This window comes from Antennarius striatus, chromosome 5 (genome assembly GCF_040054535.1).
Source record: "Antennarius striatus isolate MH-2024 chromosome 5, ASM4005453v1, whole genome shotgun sequence".
Classification (NCBI taxonomy): Eukaryota; Metazoa; Chordata; class Actinopteri; order Lophiiformes; family Antennariidae; genus Antennarius; species Antennarius striatus.
This window is the reverse complement of record NC_090780.1, coordinates 14,139,885-14,161,272: the sequence shown is the minus strand read 5'-3', so window position 1 is coordinate 14,161,272 and position 21,388 is coordinate 14,139,885. Positions and strand designations below refer to the sequence as shown.

At 38.7% G+C, this 21,388-nt stretch overlaps 1 protein-coding gene across 2 annotated transcripts; it reads right to left on the bottom strand.

Annotated features, from left to right (window-relative positions):
• Positions 1–8,051: 8,051 nt before the first annotated feature.
• On the bottom strand, positions 8,052–17,128 carry gata2b (GATA binding protein 2b). Of its 2 annotated transcripts, XM_068316334.1 has the most exons (7): positions 16,964–17,128; positions 16,405–16,769; positions 15,345–15,932; positions 13,603–13,748; positions 11,006–11,131; positions 9,923–10,211; positions 8,052–9,038 (listed from the first exon to the last, which is right to left on the bottom strand). In XM_068316334.1, exons 2-6 carry the CDS (start codon positions 16,628–16,630, stop codon positions 9,927–9,929), a joined length of 1,371 nt encoding a protein of 456 aa, XP_068172435.1. In that variant the 5' UTR covers positions 16,631–16,769; positions 16,964–17,128; the 3' UTR covers positions 8,052–9,038; positions 9,923–9,926. The 2 variants fall into 2 exon arrangements, with proteins under 2 accessions (XP_068172435.1, XP_068172434.1); XM_068316333.1 differs by having other exon boundaries at positions 8,052–10,211.
• Positions 17,129–21,388: the final 4,260 nt, after the last annotated feature.

The following is a 21,388-nucleotide window of genomic DNA, read 5'->3' as shown; positions in this document are numbered from 1 at the left end:
TCGTATCTCTGAATGTTCGTAAGTCAAATTTTAAGGACTACCTATAGGTGTGTGTGTGTGTGTGTGTGTGTGTGTGTGTGTGTGTGTGTGTGTGTGTGTGTGTGTGTGTGTGTGTGTGTGTGTGTGTGTGTGTGTGTGTGTGTGTGTGTGTGTGTGTGTGTGACTGAATGACCAGTTAACGGGGTTAAACTGTTTGGGAAACACACATTTTCTTCAGACTCGTTACGTCGTAGCAGCTGGACTGCCTGCAGTGATGTCTGTCCTCATAAAATGACTCCTCTGCAGGTGACAAACAGTCCCATTATATCAGGGCTGTGTAAAGTACAATACAAAAGGGTGTTCTGGCCACGGCAACAATGGCAGTGAAATTAAAGATGTGAAGAAACTGCTGTGAGGAAATGGTACAGTGGGTTGTGGTGGGATACAGTAGGAGGAGAGGGATCTACTAGGTCACACACTCAGTCCAGCAGCAGCTACAGGTGAGACATATCCATGTCTCTTACTGTCCTTTCTCTTTTCACTTCCTCCTTTTTCTCTCAGTGTTCACATCCATGTCTCCAGTTTCTCCTGGCCCTATTTTCATCCCACGCCCCACCTAAGTCTGTGAAAGTGCATCTCCTGTTCATAGAAACCACTGATGCTCCTGTCTGTGAAAGTGAAAGTGTTTTAATGTTAAACACAAGGGTAAATAATAGCTTTACATTTACTATATGAGAGAATAGAGAACAACAAGCATATATACTCAAATTCATGTGGGAGACAGACCCTCAGCGAGGCAGTGGAAAGTTTAAAGGAGCCTCGCACACAAACACAAAAAGAGGAAGTGAAAATTAGGTTGATGCCATGGAGGCTGATCGGCTCCGCACTTGTCAGAATGGCAATCAACTCAAAGTAAAAAAGTGAAATAACAATGAGGAATAAGAAAAGACAGCAGTACGTGTGTCCCATCAGGGTATCTTTGCAACAGTGACATGCAGTGAGGTTCATGGTTGGTGAGGTAATGACTTCATCATAATCAGATGAAGATGTAGCTTATTCACCATTTAATAAGCAGCAGTGAGTGGGTTATTTTTAAAGTCTCAGCAGAATTATTAACACATACAAACTGTAACACACAAATAAGTACATTTGATTAAAAAAAACTTATGTTGTGTTGTTAACTACATGTTTTTTTATATGTTATGTTTACTTATAAATGAAGTCCATGCGCAGCTCCTTTTGAACAAAAGCATCGAAAAAATTTTGAGTTGAGATATGTACAGTAATCCTCTATTTTTATAGTAAGGTAAGGCGAGCGGAAAACAAAAGAATGGCTGCATTTGACTCGCTGACTATAGATTGCAGTTTGCGGTCACTTCTTACATGGCCAAGGAAGAAGACTGCTCGGCCGAATCCATGGGAGCAATAGCGCCCCCTAATATGAGGCACGAGAACTGCATGCCTCACTTGGTGCCTTTTCCCAGCGGTTTCAGGACTGCTCAAATCAAGAAAGACGTTACACACATGCAGCTGTTGACAAAAAAACCTGTACATTATATACATTAGCTAAATTATGGAAATTTTGTTCACAGAGCAAACGTGTTTGAACATTTTAATAGCGACATATAGAGAGATAGCATTATGGCCTCACTGTATAGCATGCCAAGCACAGGTGGTCAAGCCATTGGTCAATCCATGGTGAGGTTCGGCTGGCTGGTGCCTCACCGCAGGTCTCTTCTCAGTATTCAGCAATAAATGTGAAAATGCAGCGATTTTGAGTAGAAATAATGTAAAATTGGTTACATTAAACGGAAAATGACTATATGATACACATCATTGGATAAATATAACCATTTAATTTATTTTTCCATTTTCCATATTTTCCTTTTATGATGGCAGGTGAGACCGTGCCTCACCTGCCTCCCGCTGACCGCACGTCACTGCTTTGCAATCATTATGAGGTGAAATCTAAACTGTTTAACTTTGTTTATGGAATCTTTTGCACGTGTGACTGTGGGTCGTTGCACTTCCTGTTTTGCATTTGTGAGATACTCTGAGAAGTCATTTGCCAGCAGTAGGTGAGTGTTCTAATGAAATGCTTGGGTTTGGAAAAAATATCTGAATGGTGTACACTTCTAACAAGATCATCTAAAATACAGGAAATAACATTTAAGGAGAAAATGCCCTAACTCTTTAAGAATTAATCAAATAATTTGTCCATGCAGCAAGATAATTTAACATGTGCTAAAATTATTCAAAAATCAGTTTGCTTAGAAATAAAAAGGAGAGAGATAGTAAGACATTAAATTACTTAAACTCATGTTCCCATATCTAAGATTTTAAATCACTGGACCATTTCCATTCAATTAAATCCTCATCTTGTGATACTTTCATAATGTTCGGTTTGGTTGGGTTGTGTGCAAAAACTTTCCAAATTTGACAACTGGAGAATAAAGTTTACATTACACACTGCATTTGTACAGACCTGTTTGGATCCTGAATATTTTTCCACTCAGGTGGAAAAAAATCGAGGATCCAAAAATTAAAAAAAAAATTGGTATTTGAACATTCCAAAAAATTCAAATACCACATTAGCAATCCCTTAATTATATAACTGATTTATCACCTCTGACATAAAATTGGGAGAATTTTATTTGTAAATTCCTCAAGTTTTAATTTACACTCTCCTGTTATTTGTTTAGATTAATTTACAGTTTAAAATTAATATCAAATGAAAAATATTCGAAAAGATGAAAATGAGTTTACAATCAATTGGACAAATTCCTTATACGTATATACTGCATTGCATGACATTTTTGCTTTAAACACAACCTAGACAGATTCATTGGTGAATTAAGTTGACCGTGGAGTGTACTGATGCCTACACTGACCTTGAACACCACTGCATTTTCAAAGCACAACTACCACTATACAGTTGATTACAGTCCACCTCTTTCAATTACGTTGTAGTTTGGACACATATGAAGACGTAGCTTGAAAATACAAGGAGCAGGATTTTCAGCTATATAGAGCCATCCTCCTCTCAATGGACACTAATTTTCTTGACAACGAGACGAGTCACATTGTCTTCAGCCACGTATCTGATGTGCAGCTAGCAGGTCTGCTGAAGCCTATGCTAGCTGAGTACAGGCTAGACATGGGATACACCCCAAGGGAGATACCAGCTCATCGCAGAGGAGCAACAACGTTCACGGACAATTTTACAGCAACCAATTCACAATTCAATTCGCTGCATGTTTTTAGGGATGGGAGAATGAGAACAGAGACATGGGTACAAGATGCAAACTCCACACAGGATGGCCCCAGGTGGAAACAAATCCAGGACCTTGCTGTGAGGCAACGGTGAACCCACTTGTATTCTGTTGTTTGACCCCAGATAGGTACACAGACGTAGCTGTATGCCCTTTACCAACTTTCCTAGGCTGGTAACTTAATGGAGCTAGCAGCAAAATGCTTGCTTGGATGGATGTTCAGAATGAGAAAAAACTGTCTGTGTCACAAAATCTATCTCTGTTCTCTGATTACCATATTTAGGATCATCCATCATCCAAATTTTTATTATTTTAGTTACCGCAAGGAAAATGTGGTTAGCTTATATGCAACGGGTGTGCATTTGCACTTCAAAGTCTGTTCACTACACACACATGCACCAAAAGAGATTGGCATCAATGATGATTTTAAAATTATTTCAAAAACACTGGTTTGATGGGGTTTTTTAAGAAAGACAGAGGTGGGGGGGCTTTGGGGCTTTTCCTCTGCTCTGCAGAAGATGTATTAATTGTCTGAGTCAGACTTTTTATTTTGCATTAATTAAGACTAACAAATTATGCATGTTCAATGTTGCAGACTGGACTAAAGATGGGTTTATTTTTATCTCGGGGAAAACGTTAGCCAGGGGCAGCCACTCCCTCGGCCCTTTCTCGATCCACTACAGAATGTGTTGATGAAAGCAAAATGTGAAAAAGTACATTGGAAACAGACTTGGGGAAAAGATCAAATCATACATGATGATGTGACTTAAGTCTGTTGGAGCTTCCACTGCAACAAAATATTGGATTTGTTATATCTGTGTGAGCCAGTAAAGAGACTAATAATAGAAATGCCATACATCCATTCTGGTTTCCACATTGTTTTTATTCATATGAAGTTTGACTGGTGTTTTTCAACGTCTTCTTGTTTTGCACTGGTTTAATGGTATCTGACTAGAGAACTGTCACCAACTGCTAAACTTGATTAATCCAACTATGTGCATGTGTCTTGGATGAAAATGCACATAAGTTTCCTTTTTCTTTGGAAATATTGTTCAAATGTGGGCTAAGTTAAAGCAGGATTTTAGTTCTGCCTTTGAGTGTGTCTACCTCCGACAAGTACAAAAAAATTGTCTTTCAAGGAGGTCCAATGACACATCAGGTGCATTAGTTGTTTTCAAGCAAACATATATGGGTCAGTGTTGGTGCTGGCTGCTTGTAATGCCCTGGCCCTGCTTTCTACCTCCCAATCGAGATACTCCACCTCTCACGTATCCTGAAGGCTGATCCCTGGGCTATTTTTCAATTGTGTCATAAGATAGTGGGGCCCAGACACGCCGTCCCAGTGGTCTTAACACACAGGCCATTTGCATCCTTCTTACAGTGATAGCTCTGTGGAGCAGATGTATTTCTCCTTCCCTCCCTTTCTCTTTTCTGGACCCTCCCACCCTCTTTCATTGGTGCAAACAGCAGAAGAAAAGAGGTGATTGTTTGGAGACAAGAGGAATGAATTTGTCTGCCCAAGAGAGGAGAAGAAAAGCCGTTTGAAAGGGACTTGTCAGTGGTTGTGGATCAGGTGCTTGGAGGGTGTCCCACTTTTCAGAGAGAATGCACTGTGTGTCAGCATTTTTACCTTTTCTAGGGAGCTTGATCTTTATTCACAGTTTGAACGCCTGCACAGTTAGTGTGTACGTATGTCATCATAGATAAATGGGGATACATAGACCGAGATTCCTTCCCTTTTTTCATGACATCTCAGGGAAGCATTCCTCCTGTTTGGAGGAAGCTTTACCTGACTTTGTAAAGTTGATGTTGCATGTCCAAGATATTCGATAAGGTTATCTATCTGGAGAAAGCTTAGAACCCTAAAATTCACACAAGTCTTTAGATTGAGTGAGAGTTCTACGTGTGTCTCTGTGGATATGGAAGTGTTTTATTTTTCATTTGACCTCTGGGACACAACAGATTCTGTCACCTATTCTGAGGATCTCTGATCTCTCTTTTACCGCCCTATTATTGTTACTTTGTACTTTTTCTGCCTCCTGGGATCCCAGCAGAGACAACACCTTTGTGTGTCAAACCCAGATCTCCCTGAACCTCATCTCAAATTGCAGCATTGGTACGGTTCAGACACAACTCACTCACATTTTCTTTGAATTTAATGTCCTTATGTTTAGACAAGCATCCTAGTTTCATATGCTCAACATTGTTACCTCAAATGAATAAATCTGAAAAATGTATGAAGAAAATGTAAAACACAGTTTAGTTAAATTTTCCGCAGACAAAACATTTACATGACAGAGCCTCAAAATCAGCACACTTTATGTCATCTTACTCAAATTTCTCAAAATATTTCATCTTTGTGCCAGGGACCAGATGCAACCTCCGAACTAAAAACAAACAAACAGATAAAACTTTATAAGCCAGAACAAGACAATATCCAAATACATTTTTAAATGGTACAAAGACAATACATCTACAGTGGTATTGTATTACCAAACTGATTTTTACTTAACTGGATTTTGTAGTGGGTCTAATGGTTTTAACAAATAAATCAAAGTTCCTAACCTGTACAGCAAATGACTATCATCTCCTGTATTTACTATATTTTATTTTACCTAAAAGATCATTGCAGGGGCATCCTCATTGTATATAAAATATGTATGAATAAAAGCAACAATGTGCTATAGGAAGAAAGATAAAATATAGCACAAGTATGCTATATTTGAATTACAAAACAGTAATACAATCATCCAAATACAAATTGTGTTGCAGATTGTGTTTGCAGGTGTGGGTACTGTATATTGTAAGAGAATGGTAAACTAATTCTGTTCTAATCAGTGCAACACAGCAATAATCTCTTCTTAAAATTATCATTACTGTAATGCTATAGGTGATAAAGATCATTCTTATTAAAACTTAAGATACAACTAAGCAATGTTGGTCCCAGGTCACATCCAAAGATGGCCAACCAACCATTTGATAAAGGATACAGTGATGGACAATGTAGGGATGACAAGTTACTAACCTCAGGGCAGACTGAGAGGGTAATATACAGTGATTTTAATGGAGAGGCTCCAGATTTTCCATTTAGCATCTCTGTACTCCATAAGAAGCAAGTATATTGATCTTCTTTGTGTTTTTGGGTTTCCATACGAAATGCCAAGTATTGTTCGGACCTAAGTAAGCAGCATGTTCAAGTACTGTGTGAGGTTACGATTGTAACTCCGACAGATTCTAAGGTATTTTTACTCAGACCATTCTTAAACTTTCTTTGAATTTTCATCATAGCAACCTTTGTCAACATCATCCCTGTGGTTTGGTAACTGAAGTTCAAGTGATCAAAGAAAGATTGCCGAAGTTCAATGGGTAATTGTGCAGACATTGCAGTAAAATATTACACTTTCTGAGTTCCCCTGATGCCTACCGCTTGCATTTGAATAGTAAATAAGAAAACAGGGAGTGTGTTCCAACCATACAACTGTACTAAATTGACTCGTGCAGTTCTTCAGTGGGTTTTTTTTTAATTTTCATCCTGCTTTTATCAAGTTCAGTCTAGTCACCATTCAATGCAATGTCTGGATTAAGTTTTGGATCCAATTATTCTTTTTACTGATTATGTTAATTCCCTCATCTGGTCTTTATAATCTTTTTAGTGATGTAGATGAAACATTATGCATAATATTTTACAAAGGTTGTTTATGATGAATATTAAAAATAAAAATAGCATGAGAATGGTCTGAGTAAGAAGAGTAAGTGTTTCCAGTGTGAGAGGTCACAAAAGAGATTGTATGTTGCAATTTGGCTGACATTTATTGTGTTATCTAAATCGCTCAATGTCTGAGGATTTCATATCTGCATAAAGAGATCAGAAATAATTATCTGGTTTTCTCTTCATTTGTTAAAATCGTCAAATATATGGATTATATTGCTGCTAAATTTATTTCACAAATATGTCACTTCTTACAAAGCAAACTGTTGGATTCCTTACATCCAACATCGTCAGGCATCAAACTTTATTGATATCTCCAATGTGGTGTTCTCTGTAATCAACGATTTCATTTTCAGGTAGCTGCTAGGTTAATTTTCAGAACAAAGAACTAAAACTCTGTACAGGCTGATAATTGAGAACATCCTTTTGAGATTTTTGTGTGCGTTTAGAATAAATGAAAAATTATCATAGATAATGCTAAATTTACAGTAAATATATAAATAAATATATGTCATTTTCTTTTATAAAAAGAAAATGACATATATCATTCTAAAAAAGAGCATCATGTAGCAGACTTACAGAGAAGAGAAGTCCAATGCCCTAAGAGAATTGTTCATTGTAAGTTATGGGGGGAAGATGTGCTTCTTGTCAACAAAGGTTATGGTGGGGACTTCAATACATTAATATTAATAGTTGAGAAAATTCAATGGCTTAGATAATCACTGCAGTAACGCCAGCAAACTGGTGCTTATTCATGAAAAATTGGGATAGAGACTCATAAATAATTTAGTATAGAAAATTCTTTCACCCTTCAACAACTTCAAAGATGTTTCTCACATTTAACATGAGTTCAGCCTGCAGAGCAGGTATTTAAAGATAGAGTGGATGGTATCCCAAAAATGGTCAGAAGAATAATCTACCTTTAAATATTTTAATAATCCACCTGTAAACATTTTAATGAAATGATCCCACCCTCACAATCTATGCAGTAATTACAAAGTCCAGTGATTTCTTTCCAGCAATAACAAAATCCTTTTTGATTTCATCTATACTAATAAAAAATGTGAAATTAAGACATTGTGGTTATATGGTATTTTATTCATCATATTAATTCTTCAACCGGTGTACTTTTGGGACTCCCGAGCATTAGTGGAACAAAAACATAATTACTGATTTCATAACTTCTGACAGAGCCAGATTGGTAATCCCCCCTTGTTCTTGTCTTCATGCTAAACTAGAATAAATGAAGCTGTAGCAATAATTCAGTCTGGAAGTCTATGGCTTTGCACAGTTAGGCCACAGTTTATTTCTCACACCATCCTCTCATTTACACCTCTCATAAACACTTACTCTTGAATCCCTACTGTCATTAACTCTCAGTCAATTGATTCAGGTGGTCACCTGTCCAATAACAAACTATCATCTTACAGATATCAATTTAAATATGATTCACTGTACCTTTAGTCCTTTCCTGTTACTGTTATATCTGTCATCCTACCTGTCATTTCCCAGTCTTTACATATTCAACAACTTTATCACTTCATGAGCCTAAACATGCAGTCACAGCGGAATCATTAGCTGCCACCACCACCTCCACCAATCCCACCAGAGCTTGGACTTCATGTGTAGATGGTATTTATCCCACTGCTTTTCCAGAAAGATGCCCTACAATCACAATTTTCTTGAAGAGTCTTAGCATTAAAGATTTTCTGACAGGCCCATCAGCAAATATCTACAACAATAGTTGATGATTTTTATTTCATTTGATATATTTTCCTGATTGATAGACATGTTTGTGGCATTGCGCATTTTTGCTAACTCTCAGCCGAAAAACCACATAGGTGTATTACCAAAAATATTCAGTTGTTTCTTAAATCCATCTGGGTTCAACAGGCAAACATAGAAAACTACGTAGTACTTGATGCACATAGAATGGGCCTAAGACACAAATAAGCAGTACTAACAAATAGGCGTAGTTGCTAATATCTTTAACTTTGATTTTTATTAGTTGCGTTAAGCCCCACAGTGAGCTGGTGTCCTGTCCAGGGTGTACCCCACCTCTCACCTGTCCAGCAGACCTATCACCCGCAAAACGGAAAAACAGTTGTAGATTAAACAATTGCAATTGTCTCGTCTACAACAACATGGATAGATGGATGGAGAGTTGTGCTAAAGAAGAGTGACATTTACATTTTGACAGCATCTAAGTATGAAGGTTTAAACATTAAACATTGATTATTGAATAGAAGGAGCAGGAGGAATAATGAACTTGACCTCTTTATTTCTTATTAGTATAAATGTCGACCAGCTCAGAGAAAGCGCTTCAGGTAAAAATATATTCAGAACTGGGATAACAATATCCGTATTATGATTCAGGTGATATAGTAAAAGAAGACAAGAAGTGAAAATAAATTAATTATCTGAATAACAATAATTATTAGAATAACAATAATTATCATCATAAACAGTGTCAATGTTTTTGTTTTGTTTTTTCTTTTGTGAAAATTCTTTTAAAACTGTTCATCAAAGGAAAAAAAATAATCCAGCATATTTCATCTAATGTTGTGAAGGGGATTTCTCTATCTGGGACATCCCCTTCATTTTCACACATTTACAATATTCACAGTTACTATTCGGCACATGCTGATCCACACCAAGCTCAGGCCGTCAGTGGGGATTAAACTATGAGGTGCAATGACATTTATGTGTTAACATGAGCGCTCTTGCCTGACAGGAAGTCAAATATCTCACCCCATCAAAATATGTACCTGTAAATAATGTTAATAATAATCATATGTTAAAGAAAATGTCCTTTCGCCCTTAATACATGTATCCACCACTGACCATTGGCATAATCACTCAATACAGTCTTCACGACATCTCTGTCTGTAATACCATCATTCCTGCTCATACAACCAGGTCAGGTTCCCCAGCATTACTATACAATAGGTCTTCTCCTCACCCCCTCATCCCATGGCTGTCACCATATTAGAGTGGTGTGGGTGCCCAAAAGAAGGGTGAATCGGAGTGGGTGTGGGAAGCATATGTCCAGCATGGCTGAAAGGCGGCAAGTGGCTCATAGACATGTGTCCGGCCAGACAGGCAGTGCTGAAAGGAGAGCTCTTGTCATGCAGGCTTTTGGGAAATTCATCATAGCTCTCATTGCACCTCTTATTCTTTTTGGATTTGTTGGACATTTTGCGATTACGCGTCTGTATTCCCTCCTTTTTCATGGTGAGTGGTCGATTCACCTGTGCAGAGAGAGAAATAAAGTACATGAGTGATCAGTTTAAAGATCGTAGGAACAGTTTAAATCAAGAAGTTATGAGATAATCAGATCAAACATGGGGTAACTTTTGCTAAGCCCTTAAAGGATAACAACAAATATTATATATTTTTGTTGTTGTAAAATGGCCAAGAATAAGAATGTGTTAGTCCATCCATTAATCTTTCCATGGTACCTGCTTGGGATAGATAACCTTTAAACAAGTATATATATTTTCATTTAAAAAAAGAAAGGCTGCATCTTTTCCTAACTCTACTTTGGAACTGTAGGTTCTAGAAAGCGCAGCACTGTTCATATTATTGTTAACTGTGTGTCTCATTGATATGTTTTTAATGATTGTAACTCCTGCTCCATGTTCCATCAGGATTTGGTTTCACGGACTTTACTTAACCATCAGTTGATTGCTATCAACTCTTCATGAGATTTGTTGACCGTACAATCATAAAGAATACCGTCTGCAACATGCAACCCTATTTTGATGCCTCCAGTCTCCTATTCATAATGAGACTCGCCTTACGGAAGCCCCTCTCACCAACAGTCCCACCATTGTGAGACTCAAAAGGATTACGCCAACCATGGAAACAAGAAAGCACAAAGGAAACACCAACAAGTCCAACGGTGCCTGGGGTTAGAAAAACCTCTTCTCCATCTCTTCTTCCTCAACCACCTTCATCCACCAGTGTAACCCTCCTGCCTTCCCATCTACTTCACCCCGTTAGCTTTGCACAGGCCCAATGTGGCAATTAAACACAGACTTACGTTATGCAACTTGAAGTAGAGGCCGCAGGCATTGCACACTGGGTCTCCATTAGCATTGCGCCGCCACAGTGTGGTGGTGGTCGTCTGACAGTTAGCACAACAGGTGCCTGCTCGTCTAGCAGCAGACTGGAGAAAAATATGGATGAAACTTTGATTAGAGGTCAAAAGTGAAAACAACAAACAGGTCAACACATTGAACATTATATTTATTTTGTGATATTTATTGCTTTTCATTAAAATAGTTCCACACAACTGTTATTGAAATCATATGCTAATTATTTTATTATTCATTAAATTAAAATTCACTCATGAAAACTATGGTAAAAATACACAGTCAAAGAGGCACATTGTGACATTTTAATTAAAGTATGTTGTTTTTTCAGACAAACATCTCAAAAGCTCAAATTTTTAAGGAAGAGTACCAGTAAATACAAACAGACACCTAATTTTTTTTCAAGTGAGAGACTGACTATTCAAATAATTGTTCCTTTTGATATATGTATATGCAGACCAATTATTTACCTCCGAGATGATTTTGAGAGAACATTTTTAATTAAATTTATTACAATGTCACAAGGAGAATGCTTATTTGTTATATTTGACATTTGAAATGTTCCCTTCATACAACTGAAACTCATCACCACCGTATCTAAATTATGAGTGAGGAGCCCTTACAGCTTCTTGGTAATCCATTTCCTTACCCCTGAATCATGATTTTGGTGTATTTCATAAAATTAAAATAAAAAATTTAAATAAATAAATAAATCACATATTAATCTGCTCCATCAATCTGCATAATGGATGTAATAAATTTATTATCAGACAACATATGAAATATATAGTATAAAACTTTTTTCTATATTAATAGGTTCACTCTGAAAATCGAGAAAAAATGAGGGGAGTGTTGTTCGGTTGTAGATCAAGTTCCAAAACGTTTCCAATCATCTTTTTCTCATTCATTCTACTTTGCTTTAACTTCCATGGCCGGAGAGCTTGACCACCATGAAACTGCGTCTAGGTCCTGTCGTTGGGGGGACCGCAGGAGGAAACAGGCGCTGCTTTATCTGGACCGGTCAGATATCCGGATAGGAAACAACTGGAGGGCTGCTGCTGCCGCGGAACACAAGCCGCTGCGGCGCACTGCGCGCCATACGGAAACCATGCCTGAAATACGGCTCTGCATGCCCGAAGGACGCACACAGAAAAGCACTCATGTTCGACTACAGCAGGTAATTGTTTCAATGCCTGGTATTCCACTTTAGTGTCCTGTTTGTTCCGCACCGATGTAAACTCAAAAATTGACAAATAAGCAATCTGATCAAGTGAATCACCAAAACTATTTGAAAGACTTAAAATAGACCCGTCATACTATTTATTGTGTGTTTGTATGTTGTGTTGGCTTAAATAAAGCAGAATCGATCAACATAAACATTGTTGTCTTCAGATCAGATACTGTTTTCGGGTTGGGGTGACGAGCCATGTTCTCTTCAAAATAAAACTATTAAAAATGATTTCGAAAAGTTCCAGGTGTGATTGTCCACAGCGATACACACTCGTCTGTTAAATGTGGTTTAATGATCAGTGTGTGTTGACTGTGTAAACACGGGTTTGATTTCCCAGCTGCCTGCTGCTGCACCACACGACCATAAACACGACTAGTTCACTGGGTTACACCAACACACTTTGACTGCGATGTTTTATTTTGAAATGGAATTAAATTGAACTGAAATTTACGTCAAACTTTATTTTAACAGTTAAAATTTTAATTACATTTTTTGCATGACCATATAGAGCCAATACTTCAGGCTTGTCATAGTTATAAATCAACTAGAATTAGCTTATCATTTCAAAAAATGTATGGATTGAGTTTGAATTCTAATATTTTAATAACCATTTGTAGACATGAAACATGAAATATAACTGGTCTCACTGATTCCCAGTAACACTGATGTTTGAAGCAGATCATAATGGGAATATTTGAATCAAACCAAATCTACTTTGTTCCTTTTACACTGACCCCCTCACAGTCATTAGGAACCATGTTATTTCCCAGAAGTAAGATTTATGTGAGCTACAAAAAATACTCCTGTTTCTACCTTTATAACAAATCATTATCTCAAAAGAACATTTACTTTTTTATTTTAAAAGTTCAAAATATACTGATTTTGAGACTTGTATTTTTTGTTAAGCTGTGCAGATTTTCTGTGTCAAAATAAAATCAAATTTATCTCACAAATTTCAAAAAGTGTGATAACATTGTGAGCCTAGAGCTGTCAGCAGAGGGCCTGTGTTGTTAGGAAAGAACTTGGCCTGCTATCAATGACAGTATCAGAAGTAGCAGTAATAATGATAAGAGAAACAACACAGATAGTCCAGCTCTGCTAACTGTGTGAGCGCAAAGAGCAAGAGGTGACTGAGAAACACAATTTCTGGAAACTGATTGGGAAAATATAACTTTCCTGCTATTGTGCCCCACCACCACCCCCTTCCTCTACTTCCGCCTTACACTCTTTATTTATTCCCACCTTCTCCACACACACGTACAGTTTTTCACTAACACCCTACCCCCCCCCCCTTCTATAAATGATGAGACTCACCAGTCTACGTTTGGGTTTGATGAGTGGTCTATTCTGACCATTCATCTTGTGGTACAGCCCACAGGCATTGCACAGGTAGTGTCCGGTGCTGTCACGTCTCCACAGAGGTGTGGAGGTGGCTCCACAGTTGACACACTCACGCCCCTCTGATGAGAAACACACATGGAAATTTGTGAAAGTTTCACCTCAACCCACCTTTTTGTTCAATCACGGTTGTAAATGTGGTTTGGTCTCGAAACTGCGAAATGTCCAATATGTATGCGTAAACTACATCTTTGTGGTTTGTGTGGACACATGAAATTTTTTATGCAATTGGGTGAGAAGAAAATGCATTTCCACAAAAACCACTTCCAATTACAGATTTAATGTTTTCAGTTTGTTTGGCAATAAAGAGAAAGAAACTGTGTCTGTGTGCTATCAGGAGTCTGCTGAATCACATGAAGGGATTCTTTCGCAAGCAGATGCACTTCAGCAAGAAACACAATAAGCTGAAAAAGAAGATTCTGTAAAATCAGCCAACATAATTCCTTTTGTTCAAAACTATTCACCGAGTGTCTCCTAAAACAACCTGACAATGACGAATATATAATTTTTACTCTATAAAGGCAGAGTCCTCTAATGGCAGTTTACCAGATTAAATCTGACTAAAAATTTGAAGTAGTAAGAGCGAACAACAGCCTTCAAAGATCACAACACTGGAGTCAATTTTAGATGAATAAAATAGTAAAATGTTTTAAGTTATTAACAGCGAGTAGTATCATAATTATTTTAAAGTAATAAGAGTGAAAATTTAGAATTAGCTCTAATTTGAACATGTTCTTGGGATTAGGTCACCTTTACTTTGTTCAATAGCCTGGTTGAACTATCAAGTCTGGGAGTCTCCTACTCTATAGTCAACGTATTAATGTCTTATGTAACTGAGAAGAGACTCTTGGCCTAAATACTGAGGTTTTGGCTCTTTTCACCTGCAGATCTTCCTTTCACACCACTGCGCTGGATTTGGTTCATTGAGGAACTGCAGTCAGGTCAAACACAACATGCTTTTTAAGAAAGTTACTAAAGAAATGTCAATGACAGTGCTGGGTCATTACAAGCATTCATTGAAAAATAGCTTTATCCTTTACTATGACTTTGCTATTCCTGAGATAATTTTTGCATAAATCACAGTTTGCATGTTGCTGCTGCCTCACGTCAAACCTCCCTCCATTTAGAAGTTATGAAATGGCTTTTTGCAACAGTAAATATCCGGGAGAATGATGGAGGCTGCATTTGTCTGTAAATGTTGCTCCTCAAATATTTAATGTTATTTAAGGTGTTACGGGCAAACGTGTTTTATCATTCAAGATTGTGTGTCGTTAACGTTCATGAACGTCTGATTTTATATTACATTATAAAGCTTTTTTTTTTTAAATCACCAAATATCCTTATCTGATTTAAATATGGCAAACAGTAACACTGCGACACACTGCAAAGCTGCATAACATCAAAATAGTTTGTAGCGCAGAAAAGGAAATGTTCCGCAGGTGACAACAGGAAATATTTGTAAGCGGGTTTTTAAAAAAAAAAAAATTACTTCTAATTTTCCTTATTTTTTTGTATCAGACGTACTCACTTAATTTTCTCCTCTGACAAAACCAGCAAATTTAATTTTCTCGACAAAACATCCTCAGAATATTTTACATTATTTTACATATTTTTATTGTATTTTTGGATTTCGGTTCGTGGTGCGTTCACGGACTTACCGGTGCAGGACCGTGTCTTGCCTTTGTTCTTGTTCATGAAGCCGGGGGACGCTCCGAGCAGGCTCCCGGGGTGAAACAGACTGCTGCCGTAGTCGTGCGCCGCTGGGAGAGAGTAGGTGGGATAGGTCGGTATGGGGTGGTGGGTGGAGGGGGTCTGGGCGCTCATCGAGGCCAGGGTGCTTCTCAGCGGGCTGCAGCCCTCCATCTTCATCCCCTCCGTTAAAGACACCTGGTATTTGATAGATTCCTTCTCATCCATTCTGGTCGTGGAGGGAGATGCTGCTCCCAGGTCCGGCGACACGTCCTTTGGTGGCGTCGGGGGGAAAGTATACAGATGGGGGCTGGAATGGGACGGGGGTGTTAACTGAGACGTGGAGACTGTGTTTGAGTTGCTGCTGCACGGGTAGACGGCGGAGAGGCCCCCGGTGGACGCGGAGCCGTGGTGGTGCAGACTGGGCTTGCTGAAGGGACTGACGGCCCAGGCGTTGTGGTGGTGAGCCGACAGGGCGGCTTTCCCTCCGTCCAGCCATGAAAGCCCCGGGCTGTGGATGAGATGAGGCCGACAGACCTGAGAGCCAGTCAGACGAGCTGGAAAACAACAACAACAACACAGATTGTTTATTATAGCGGGAAGAAATCAGATCAAATGTCATGTAAGTTTGCAATGGAAAATAAACGCGAGTGGTCCAATGGGAAAGAAACAACAACAAAACCTGTAGAATCTACAGGTTTTTTAATTTTAAAAAATCCGGAGAATTAAACTGGTATTTCCTACATGTACATGTACTTTAAAAAAAAAGTCATTCCCGCGCTGTCGGGTTGCGTTAATTAAATCTGATTATGTAAATTAACACAACATTTTTTTAAATCAAAGTAATAAAGAAGCAACGTTGCCTGTTTATTCATAATTCACATTGTAGAGCGTCAAATAAGAGATATTGGCATTTGACGCTTAGTCGTCGGTTGTTTTGGAAAAACAACAGCTAAATATTTAGTCATGACACCTGCTGTCACTCATATCTGTCCAAGCTGCCCCACCATCTCAGTTGCTCCATCCTACCGTGCGCTTGGCTGTAGGACACTCTGGCCCTGGCAGAGTTGTGGTAGTACGGGTTGCCTTGTGAGTCCAGGTGATTAAAGAAAACATCCACTTCATCTGGGGGAAGGAGCTGCGTCGTGGGCTCCATGTAGTTGTGTCCCAGGCCGGGGTGGTGCGCGTCTGCGTGTTGCCCGTTCAGAACAGTGTGGTGATGCATCCAGCGGGGCTGATCAGCCGCCACATCCATCTCTGAAGCGCGTCGGGTTCAGCAGTATCCAGGCAGAGAAAAAAGGGTAAGCAGTACTTGTCCTTTACTCTGTCCATGCGCTCTAGGCGACAGATGTGTTTTGGTTCCTGTGACTTTCCCTTAGTTTGACACTGGAAACCTACAACAAGCAAACATCAGGTGTTAATAATTTAAAGCTGTCGCTCAGCCTTAAAGCATCAGCTCTTCAGACGCAGAGCTCCCGTGGATAATGCTGCGATGCAGCTTCATAAACATCCATATTTGGTTGACATGAATTCGTCTCCTACTTTTGCGCGTTTTCATTCAAAACAATCGGGAAGATGCGTTACTCACTACCAGATTATTGTATCCACAGCATCTGATCAGCGCCTTTTCAGGAAAACTGTCCCTCGTCCAGGTTAAGCTCCTGCTGGTGTTCTCTAGGTTTGGTGAGTGTTTGTCAGAGTAAACTCCTCCATCCACCGGGACTTAAAGCAACACGTCCACCCGTGGCTGACAGCGGGGCCAGGCTTGTCTCTCTCAAAGGCGGAGCCACTATTAAATTCTTCATTCAGCCAATTGCGCAGCAGCTTTGTAAAAGCTCAGAGGCGGTTCTTCAAGCCAGAAAAATCACTGAGATGTTTCTATCATATTCACGTGGATAGGTGTATCCTGTTGCTTTATGATCAAAGAGTGTAATGTATGATTATTGGTCCTGTCTGTGGAGATTCTGTCATCCAGGCCATAGTAGATCTCTGTGTTGAATCTAGTCTTCAGTTCTGAAGTGAACTGAAGTTTCGTGGATGAAAGTCTTCAACCTTTTCTTACAAATTCTGCTGATTTATTCAACACAGACATCAGCAGTGATATTTCCAAAGCACGGTAGGATGTAATATTCTATCCATTTAAACCAATAGATCTTCTACGTTTTTTCTAAACAACGATTAGGTATAATAATTTCTGAAAGGTAAAGCAACCACGCCAGTGGGTTGGATGATACCGATCTTAGATGAATCTATACTGGCCAACCCAGAGGCAAGGAGTCACGCCATAGCGCTGCTGTCCACATCCTTTATGTGCTTTTAGAAAGGAGACTAGAAACGACTCGCTCCCTGCATGAGAGTCTCATGCAGGAAACTTTCATCAGTGAGTTGTGTGTGGCACAGCTTCATGTGCAGCATTACCCCCAATGTTCCATCCACAGGATCGAAGAAGACGTTTAAAAATAGTATTTTCAAACAGATTAAATTCACTAACGATATGGTTAATTTAACACCTTTTTATTGTTTGTTTTATACATAAAGAAACAACAAAAATTCAACTTTAAATATAGGTAAATGGATTATCATTTTTATGGCGTGATGCGTGTTACGCAACATGTCTGTTCATCTTTTACCTTTGCAGAGATGTGGAATCTCTCTCTCTCTCTCTCTCTCTCTCTCTCACACACACACACACACACACACACACACACACACACACACACACACACACACACACACACACACACACACACACACACACACACACACACACACACACACACACACAGAGATTGGCATACAATAAATGTGCGAGGAGCGCGCCCAGCTCCGGCCGGGCGACTCGCCGCCTTCGTGACGCCGTTACCTGACGTCAGAGCATTTTAGTAAAGAAAAAAAAAAGAAATCTGAATTTCACTTTTTCCAACACAGAGAGAGAGAGAGAGAGAGAGAGAGAGAGAGAGAGAGAGAGAGAGAGAGAGAAGAACAATTTATTTTTAAAATCACGTTTATTCACAAAAGCCAAATTACCAGTTAATCACGTCGACACAAAACCAAAAGATTTACGCAAAAAGGAATTCACATTTAAAAAAAAAAATTATATAAAGAAAGAAAAATAAAGAGAATGTTCTGTAATCCCACAGGATGAAATCGAGCAAGGACACAGTCGATATTTTCATCGTGGCAGCATTAATAATACATATCAAGTTGGCCCACAGCCTCCTGACTGCTTTGATTTGGAAGCACTCCATGAATGATTCCTGCATGAAAAAAACAAGGTGGACTATACAGATTAGATTAGATTAGATTATAAATAAATTGAAAGTGTTCTCACCTTGTCATCTTGGAGACATACATAAAAAACAACGTGTATGCTATATCCACTTTTCAAATATTTTTGATGTGTTGTTTTCTCTCTTTTTTTTCTATGTCTGCCTATACCTTTCTGTCTATCTGTCTGTCTGTCCGTCCGTCCGTCCGTCTGTCTGTCAGGAGATCCAACAGTTCCAGAAGGGTGACCTCTCTGCATTTTAGTAAGCCAGTGGCCAAATCTTTCTTTAAACTCTAATACTGGCGCCAACATCCGCCTGCTAACTGAACTGTGATGGTCAAATCTCTTGATAACTGTGATGGTCAACGATGAAGCCCTCTCTGCTGAGGGACTGGACCCATAGACCTCGCAGACGCGCCTATTCTCATTTGTTTTCTTTATTGCAACTCATGTTAAACAAACGTAAAACGCGTTTTAAGAGGGAATCACATCCATCTACATTTAAAACACTTCCTTCGACTATGGCCTGTTCAGATCCACCACGAACAGCAACTCGGGGTAGAAATTTAAGGCTCTGTGAAGAACCAAATGTGATTATTTATACAGAGACCAGTCTTTTCAAATCGTCTTAAGAGGAAATCTACCGTGTAGAGTGAAGAAAGCGGAACACACCGGAGGGACAAGCGTGGTTGTATTAGAGCTCATCAGCATGATAATGTTGAAATACACATGCTTGGAGTGTGAGCCCTTCTGATCTGACGTGGAGATAAAACCTTATCGGCTGCGAACATCCACTTCCATTTTAGTATTTGACATTAATTCAATCCGCCTTTTTTAAACTGCTCTTTCTCTCACCCGAGCCCTGGAGAGAGGTGGCCATGCATGGCATCTAAATACCACTGATAGTCATATCATAAAACGAAAAACACAAATGAAACGTCACTATGTTATGTTATGTTATTTTATGTTTGTTATAATTTTGTCCTTTTTTTTTAGGTACTGTAGACGTTTATGGTGTGAGATTTAATCGAAATTATAATTTATTTATAATATTATGTATTATAAATAATACATAATATAATATATTTTATTAATGTCAGACGTATTTTTCATCTTTAAAGTTGTTATTAAAGCATCTGAACAATTATTTTCTCCTCTTTTTGACGTGTGTTTTTACATTTCAAGAGAGAAAGAAAAATCCAATGCTGGTAGGATCCTTGGGTCCCACTGATTTAACCCATCCTGGGGTAATTTTTCATCGGTGCTGGCTAATCTTTGTTCTTTGTGAAGATAATAAATAGCCTAATCGTTATCAGCGCGCTGCTGGAGGTGTCGGGGAGAATGGGGTTGATCGGCCCGGGAAATAGGCTCCAAAGTGCCGCGGAATAAATGGCATTTCTTATCTCTCCCTCCCAGATTATCACCGCCTTTTCAAACTCGCGCAACAAATACATCTATTGCTGGGAATGCATCATTTACTGGAGCAGATCTGTGTAAGATAGATGGAAGATGGGGGTGTGGGGATTGGGGTCTGCCTATTAATGGTCTGCATGTGCAAAGACTTTATTCGGTGTATATTTATACAGCATAAATACAGGTCACTTTTCCATTATTTTTGGGTTATCTGCATGAGCCATCTGATGTTCTTTGTTGTGATAGCTTTTTTTAATGGTGGATTTACTGGCGTTAAAAAGAACCGCTGCAAGACGGAAAAATATTTTAATATGTAAAATAACCATTCAAATGGTTATTTTACAAATGGTAAAATAAGACAGTGTTAGGTTATTTAACCGCGGGTATATAAAAGGTTACAAACAGAAGAGGTTTTATTTTGTTAATTGTATTTATCATGATATAAATAATTTCACTGTGTTCTGTACATGTATACACACACACACACACACACACACACACACACACACACACACACACACACACACACACACACACACACACACACACACCGTATATGTCAGTCACTATGTACATGAGTGTGTGAGGATTGATGCCTGAAAAGGTATTTTTCCATTATATACAAACTGGATGCTTAATAACTTGGCAGCTGCAGAAGCCCTGGGTGCTGCTGATGGTCTCCAGGGTAACAGAGATAACAGCACAGTCATTTTCCATATCTTACAGTCTATTATATTCAAGGATTAGTTCTCCTTCCTGAAAAGGTCAAACATAAAGTCAAACCAAACTGGAGTGCTCCTCCTCCTCCTCCCCTTTCCCCGTTACAGTGACCGAGTGTTTTCCATTTTTTTCTTAGTTAAACCTGTATGATGACCTTTGCTGACATGCTTTGATAGATGCACACCTCCCGGCACAGACAACGGTCCTCCTGGAATTCTCTTTTAATATTCTCAGGACCTGCAGTGTTTGTTTGTGAGGAGCAATGATTTATACTTCACTATACACTAAATGTAATGTAATGTATGTATATACAAATATAAATTATATTTGGTTAATTGTCTTTTGTCTGTTCCTTTTATCAATAAAAGCAAATATCCAAAGATATTATACTTCAATAATTGTTTTATGAAATTTATACCAGGCTGTTGTTAAAGATGACAAGATAGCGTAATTGTTTAGGAGACATTCTTAAAACATTCTAATTCAAAGAAAAGGTTTGAAGGAGCAAAGTCAAGAGGCAGTTCTGCTCGAAAATCCACAACAAATTTTAGCTCTAATAACCTGAGAAAAATTGGAGGCAGTCCAGTCACAATGAGCTGGTCCGAGTCAGAG

What these genes read in the sequence shown, in the direction of transcription:
- gata2b (XM_068316333.1), bottom strand. Translation starts at nt 16,630, where the DNA reads ATGGATGTGGCGGCTGATCAGCCCCGCTGGATGCATCACCACACTGTT. An exon ending in GTCCTACAGCCAAGCGCACG is followed by an intron (nt 15,933 to 16,404) that starts GTAGGATGGAGC and finishes GTTGTTTTCCAG; the next exon opens with CTCGTCTGACTGGCTCTCAG. An exon ending in TCAAACCCAAACGTAGACTG is followed by an intron (nt 11,132 to 13,602) that starts GTGAGTCTCATC and finishes ATTTTTCTCCAG; the next exon opens with TCTGCTGCTAGACGAGCAGG.